Raw genomic sequence first — 8051 nt, 5'->3', positions numbered from 1 at the left:
TTTCGATTTGTTTGCGTTTGTTGTAAGATATAATGTCAGTGGTGTGCTTTATCTTCAGAGGTTCATGCACCGAACCCCTTCGAATGTTTGGCACAATAACACAACGAATTAGCAGGTTTTCATCAAATATTTTGGTAGCGCGCGGAAATTCTTAGAGCCCCCAGGGCTTCTTGTTTATGGTTATAACCAGCACGAGGAAGGGTTAGATGACATTACTCTTGGGATGTCGGATGTACGGACATTGTTTCTACATTAAAAAAAATCGAGATTTTGACAAAGAAGCTATAGCGCGAGGTATGCGGTCAGCTCTTTACAAAAGCCTGCAATTTTTAGCGAGTCTTATTCTGTTCTGCCTAAAATCAAACTTATACCCTAATTTTATTTCTTGAGCTCCACAGTTAAGTAATTCGACCACATGTAAGCTGTTTTTTGGAAACGAGACGCTGTATAAGGCAAGTCGCAAATGAAAAGTCTTCGCCGTAACAAATGAAGCCGCATCAGGGCGAGCTAAAAAGAAGAAAACCCACGAATATTAATTTAGCCATGGAAAACGTAGGGATAGCAGAATACATAACATCAAAAAAGGTGTTTTATAAGGTTATAAACATTTAATTTACATCATACAATCTAACTCAAGTGACTAAATGCGTGCAACCTAGACTCTCTTTCAACCCTCCTAGTTCTAACATTATTAGCATCTGGCAACCTGGTATTGAAAGATAATTATATTTACAAACCACGCATTCCGTACACACTTTTTTTATCAGAAAAAAGTTTATAAGAATTACAAGAAACGAATCTCCAGAACTGGTATTTTGTGTATATATAGAAGGTTTTCTTATTTTTCATATATTTTACTTGCACAGATCCTGGATGGTCATTTATCAGTCCGCTTGACAGACAAGATACTAATTTAGAACCATTTATTAAAACAATATTTAAGATATAAAATGTAGAATAAGTCAGGTTTCTTTAAAAAAGGGTGATTCCTATGCTCATATTAAATGAATTCAAACCTACCAAAAAAATTCTAATTCATAAAATATATTAAAACAAAATTTATAGTGTTAAACAAATTTCTTGTCGCATCCGTGAGAAAGTTCGAAAAAATTCACAGTGCAAAAAATCTATAATTCTCAATAAATTAATAAACCACAAATGTGACAACAAAAAAAACTAAAAGGTTTTTCTAATTACTTTGTCCAGGAATACGTTTTTGGGGAGAAAGTTGACATGTATGTCACACATGAAAATTTTCAAACAAAATGTCAAAAAGTTGTCTTAAAACAGAGAAACAGTAGATTTAAAAAATAGGAAAATTCATTTTTATATGTAAAAGCAAAACGGAAAACCAATTGCTTGACAAAAATTCAATTTTATATAAAAAAGCACGCCAAATTAAACTAAATTCATGTCAAAATCGCATTACATACACGTCAAAAATGACGTCAAGCAAATGTCAAAATTACGTTAAAAACAACAACAAATAAACAGCCAAAACTTATTCGTCTTAAGCCTAATTTAGACGACAACCAATTTTATCAGAAATGATCCAAGCAGCAAGAGTAAGGAAGTTGCTCCGACAGCACGATTAGCGGTGGATGTATCCCCAGGGTAGGGTTCATCAATATCGTCTCCCACTTCGGTGACCGGATCATAAAAAATTGAACCGACTTTGAAACGCAACTTCACACCACCGTAGGCTTTTTGAATGGGAAGCATCTCTGGAAAACCCTCTGGCATATCCTCCCATGTAGATCCAACGCGATACTAAATATTGAAAATAAAAACCTTCTCATTGCTCTTTGCATTTTCCTTATCATTCGCAAGTGTAAGTGAACTTTGTCTTTGAATTATCACGTTATTACCAGAATAAAGTATATATAGCCCCTTACGGCAACAAAAAGATGTTTTTATAACAGGTGAGAAAGTACTCTGCAACTGTTGAGATCAACCTACTTAAACAATACAAAGTTGTAGGCCATACCCCAAGTGTGCTTCGAAGACAATTTAGTTGTCATATTCGCTTGCGACTGAATTTACAACCGAGAACATGTTTCGGAAATGTTATTTTGTAAAACGATGTAGGATGCTGGTAAGAATAGAACTTAATCATTAAAGTATGCACCCATCTGTAAAAAGAAACTTTTTTGATCAAAAAATAAATAACTTTTTGATTGGTGGCTAAGAAAAAGTGCTACTATGTTTGGTACTGTCAGGCAGCTCAATTCGTCTTCTTTCATAACAACCCGCTTCTTGGGAGTTATGGCGATTTAACTGTAGAGTGGTTTTTTCCGGTTTTTACAAGGATATTTCCGTGGGCTGTCGTTTATGAGTTAATAACTGTTTTAAAATGCCCCGTTGTAAATAAGAGGTTGCAAGTTTTATAAAACTTAAGAGACACAGTAACAAAATTTGTCATTAAAAAGTCTGCTGAATTACTTACTGAGGGTGAAAATGTTATTCTGGCATAATCACACACTCTACTTGAGATAATATCTCTTTTTGATTTAGATTTGCCCCCTTTGCGGCCACCTTTGCGCTTGTTATCTTTTTCAGGTTTCTTGGTGCCCTTACCACATTTTGTCAGCAAGTCGAATTCTCTGTATATCACGCTGGCGTTGTAAGGAGTAATGTCGCTATAAGAAAAGAGAAAAAATTATAAATTTCCTATTTAAAGTACCACTTAATTTTTGGGTATCCATTAAGCTATAAAAAATATAGAATGATGTGCGCTTAAATATATCAACTGGGGAAAAACGCCTGTTTTTAAAAAACTCGCCCAAATTTTTTTAGTAAGGATTGTGGCGGGTGAAGAAAAAAATGGTGACAAGAAATGGGTAGCTTGTAGCTCTTCCTTTCTGTATTTTGTAAACAAATTTAGGAACAAAAAATTCTGCTTACTATTTCAAGTTCATCTTTATACTCCCTTTTCTCACATTATACTCATTGCCATCTTCTCCAGTGATAGTTCCATCTTCGCGAAATGCGTACCAGATCATCTCAATGGTCTTTCCATTTAACTCAGCTATCATTTTGATGACAGCAGCCTGCACTCCAAGAGTAGAATCATTCTTCGTCTTTTCAAATCGAAAGGTGACATTTTCGAAATCAATTTTTCCACCAATCTATTCAAAAGCAAGATTTGACTGAAAGTTATTAAAATATACATAAAACGAAGAACGTGTCTGAGATCCACCTGACATGCGTTAGTATGAAACACTTTTCACAGTATTCTTACTGTTTCTAATAGTTTAAATGTTACGTAAGAAACCTTGTTTCTAGGGTTTGTTACGTCTAACAAGCCCAAATAAACAAACATACCAACTTTGTTTCAGGGCCTTTTTTTGTTTTTTGACAAATATATTTATTTTTCTCACCAAAACTTCATTTAGTTAAGAAGAGGAGTCACTCTCCGAGGTTGCCCTCATTCTCAAGATCTCTTTGATTTTTTCTATCGAGATGAGGTTTAAAGGAAATTGGAAACGTGGCAGATTCGAGGGCTCGTTATATATCCCAAAAACATTTTGGAAATCAAAAGTTAATTTTCGCGAAATATTTCACGATAATTAGCTAATTTTTGTGAAATTTACAAAAATTGATCCCGGCGAAAATAAATTCAGCGATTCAGCTCATCTAACTGAATTGACAAATCCTATTTGAGCTTAACCATCCGCCATTCCTTACGACGCTCTGTGAGGGATATAAAAATTTGTCCCTACGGGCGTTCGCTAGTGCCCAGACCTGCGCGGTATGAAACTCCGTAATTGACAAAATAGAAGACAGAAAAAAGTTTATGGAAAGAAGTAAATAATAAATAAAACATATACCTGTACTCCATTCTCATTCAGTTCCACAATACTCCCTATTTTCATCCATAATTTTTTCCCTTTTCTTCCAATTTTCAACTCCCCTCCTTTCTTTTTAAAAGAAAAATCAGCTCCTCCAACTTTCTCCATTACGTCATTTTGTGACACTCCCTGCACGGCAGCTACATATGTGGCAGTAAAAACAAAAAACAGAAGAACAGACTTCATTTTAAGTGAAGCTTTTTCTCGATGAACGATTCGTGTCCTGATTTGATTTCGCGTTGCAAAGTATGAGCAGATATTTTCTTCTCAATATCTTTTCATAGAATATAATTTATTCATTAGTGGTTTCAGTACAACCTCGATTCCAGGGCCTGTAGCGTTTTTTGATATATCTTCATATCAAAAAACGCTACAGGCCCTGGGATCAAGGTTGGGTTTCAGTGTAAAAAGAATATAATGAACCGACTTCTATACATTTTTAATTGTTAAGTTTAGATGAATTCAGGTTGCCAAGGTTACGATGTAAATAAACACGGACTTTTATTTGGCAGCGTGACTCATTTTAAAAAGCAATTACGAAAAATATATATTTCGACACTAATAACGGGGATCAGCGGTTTCTATTATGCCTTTGGACGATGATTTATACTTGGACGATTTATCTTATAACTTTAAGTATTGAAGTTTATTAACAATACACCAAAATCAAAAGAACTTAAAAGAAACAGCCTACTTTCCTTTCTAAAAAAATAAAGGGAAATAAAGTCAAGGCTATGTATGCTAATCAATGTTTTTTTTTTTAAAAAAAAACATTTTTAAAATAGCATTGAATATGGTACTCCACATGTATGTGTTTTTAAAGACTACTAGAAATTACCGACGCATTTACATTTGCTAACATTTAATACTACAACCAAAGTGTAGCAAAAACCACCACAGTTGAATCTACACATGGCGCATTCTCGACCCCAGAGCTCTTTGAGATACTTTCAAGATTTTCATTTCAAAGAGCTCTGGAGATGAAAATGCACATAGCGAACACATGAGAGGGTTGGGTTAAAAAAAATTAAATCACATTTTTAGTAACTCATTTTATGACAAACTTGCAAGTATTGGGTACATAAGAACTGGAGTAGTATTGGTGGAAGGTTAAGAGCTAACATTAAGTTTGTATGCAATCGTTGCAAAGGTGAGATTATAGAGAATGAAGTATTTCCAGCTTCAATGATGTACAACAGTGGCTCGTTAGAGATAGTTGAGAACTTCTGTTACTTAGGTGATGTGTTGAGCAGTGAAGGGGATGTTGGAAGAAGTGTTACTTGCAGGATAGGTTCTGCTTGGAAAAAGTTCAGAGAGTCACTTCCTTTGTTGACTAGCAGAGTTAAAAGGTAGGTTGTATGAGGCCTGTGTAAAAAGTGTTATGTTGTACGGTAGTGAGACATGGGCAGGAAGTTTGACCGTTTAGAAAGAAATGATATGAGAATGGTTAGGTTTTTCTTAATTTTTTTTCTCTATTTTATGTATTTTATTTGAAACATTTTTTATTTTATTGGATAAAAAACTGATTTTGTTATTTTTAGGATAAGGCCTTGTTAGGATGTTTATTTGACTTGAAAAAATGCAATTTTTATTGTGTGAATGTAAATATCAAGGTCTTCAGAAATTGGATCTTAACACGCTGGGGCTGGGGATTTTCTAAGCATTTTAAGGCTTGTTTTCTTATAAAACTATTTGTTATTAAAAAATGTCTATATACTCTTTACAGGGGAAAAGTTCTGCGAGGAAAAAAAAGCGAAATAATGAGGATTTACATTTGCGAATAAGTGATTAAATCTATTTCGCTTAAAATAACTTAATTTTACTTTTATATTTGCTCCTATACAATTTATATGCACGTCTTTTTTACCTGCACAAGCTTAACGTTCCAGTCATTATGAAATTTCTATGAAATACAATAAAAAAAAATCCAAGGGAAAAGCATTTTTTAAAATTTATCCTGTTAAGGTAATGTAAATATTAAAAATCCACTGTCATATTTTTTTTAGTTTCCATGTGGCATCAACAACCTGTTAAAGTGTTTATGGATTACTCCTTGTATGGTTTCAATCGTTTGGGATACTCTTTGTTGCAAACACAACTATGCACATTATATGGTTCTTTTTGGAAGACTTATTTAAAGAATTATGTCATTGTACCGTTTTTATTTTTATGTTTGCTAAGTGAAATACACAAATTATATTGTATATAACTTAGATTATTTTATCTTTGTGTGAGACTTTTCTTCATGAGTTACAAGGGACATGTTTATATGGGAAATATGTCAGAAAAAAAGGATACCAAACATTAAAAAAAAATCCAACATTTTTCAACGTCATAAAAAATCAGCTGTTTAGTCTATTGCATACGGCAAACCTTTCAAAGTTATACTCAAAATATAAAAAATTTACATTTGAAAACACATAAAAGAGAAATATGAAAACTTGAATCATATCTACAGAAATATTTCAATCCAAAATATTAAAAGAACAGACCCAAACTTATAGTTAGAAAATCACGCATAAAATCAAAGAAGATAACAATGCAGCGTTTTCGAATTTAAGAATCGAATAAGTTTCAAAAGGTAACGTAACAGATGTAAATATTGATTTAAGGTTAGGTTTTAGGTTTAGATTTTTTATAACGACATCAACACCTAATCACACAGTCTGTAGTGTTAGAAACAGTAACAACGGAAAAATTACTTTTTACAGTTTATGTAAATACCCTTCTAGGATATACACGCTGTTTTTATAAGAATAGTGTGTGTTAGTTTCAGTCTTTAATGTTCTGAACTTCTTTGATAAATGCTATCCTCATTTTTCTCAATATGTTCGTAACATGACTATGGCCTGAAAAAATTTAATGCCTTAATGAAAAAAAACATGCTATAAGCTACTATAGCTAGCTAATGTCAATTCTACTACATGTAGCGGCCAATTGATTGGACAAAAAAAAGTTCAGTTCGTTTGATATACAATAAAAATATTAAACTTCTAATAAATTTTGTGCGTCATACAATTGTTCATATTTAAAACAAACTATTAAGTTAGACATATTTTTAGGATATTCTAAACTTCTGAACCATTTTTTGGAGTATGTACTTACAAAATAAGTGCTTAAAAAAAATAGTTTCCGACTCAAGACACAACAACAAACTTAATATTTAAGGAAAATTTAGCTCTGAAAGAAAAGGCTAGAAACTCGTTATACACCCAAGTTCATTTCTCTACTAAGTAATCTAAATAAATAATCGCACCTGTTTTTGTAGCGTTCTCTTAATAAAATCCAATCAGTTTTTTAATTCGAATACTAAACTTAGTTTCATCCCAAAGAGAACGAATTGAAGATGCATACAATTGCCTGAAACATTTTTAATCAGTTCTTTTTGTGATGTTAAACCATCGTACGTTAGAAATATTTCTAACTAACACCTTCGTTTGACAACAACAAAACATTTTTGCTCTTTACATTTCAGATTCGAATTACATTCATATTCGAATCCGATAGAATTTCTATAAAAGGAAGCAACCTCAGTCCCAGAACACAAAAATTGAATATATAGAAGAAACAAATAACCTTCAACCTAACCTCATGATGAGTAAACATTGTTTGAAATAAATTTTTTCAGGATTACTTTGAAAAAGAGACAACCTTCTTCGCTCCTGTTTTCTTCTTTTCAGTTGATAAACTTTGTCTCCGTGAGGGGGTAAAATTAAATTATTCTATCTATAACGACCAGCGGGGTTTTTAAAACAAAGAAACAAATGAAAATATTTGCGAATAAAATAAAAATTAGCTTTAATAAAATAGAGTTTTATTCTTTAAGGTAATAAGAAAAGAGAATTAAACATTTAAATAGTAACCCCCTGATTTGCGGGGTTTTTTACTTGGTAAATTTTAGCGTAATAAAAAAGTGACCCGTACATTGCGTGTCACACAAGCCTATTAGATACAAAGTGAACAATATTTTAGCACTATGCCTTGTAATTTAGCATGTTAAATCAGAATTTTTGCATTTTGAGATTTCAAAAGTTAGCGCATGCGCAGACTGAATTTCCCGTGTACTGGCGGAACTGAATTACCGTGCAGTATGTTAGTGATGAACAAAGTTGTTCTTCTTTAATATGACTTACCCAGATTATTATACTCGCCCGTCATGATCGGAGGTCCGATCGGGGTGAAACATTCTTTGTTGAGAAT

The 8051-nt window shown here is 32.8% G+C and overlaps 1 protein-coding gene across 1 annotated transcript; it reads right to left on the bottom strand.

Annotated features, from left to right (window-relative positions):
- Positions 1 to 576: 576 nt before the first annotated feature.
- Positions 577 to 4114, bottom strand: LOC130636997 (uncharacterized). Its single transcript, XM_057446855.1, has 4 exons — positions 3831 to 4114; positions 2905 to 3128; positions 2447 to 2639; positions 577 to 1770 (listed from the first exon to the last, which is right to left on the bottom strand). The coding sequence occupies exons 1-4, from the start codon at positions 4035 to 4037 to the stop codon at positions 1522 to 1524; spliced, it is 873 nt and encodes a 290-aa protein (XP_057302838.1). The 5' UTR covers positions 4038 to 4114; the 3' UTR covers positions 577 to 1521.
- Between the last annotated feature and the right edge of the window lie 3937 nt (positions 4115 to 8051).

The sequence above is a fragment of the Hydractinia symbiolongicarpus genome, chromosome 1, assembly GCF_029227915.1.
Source record: "Hydractinia symbiolongicarpus strain clone_291-10 chromosome 1, HSymV2.1, whole genome shotgun sequence".
Lineage (NCBI taxonomy): Eukaryota > Metazoa > Cnidaria > Hydrozoa > Anthoathecata > Hydractiniidae > Hydractinia > Hydractinia symbiolongicarpus.
This window is presented reverse-complemented; position numbering and strand designations above follow the sequence as displayed.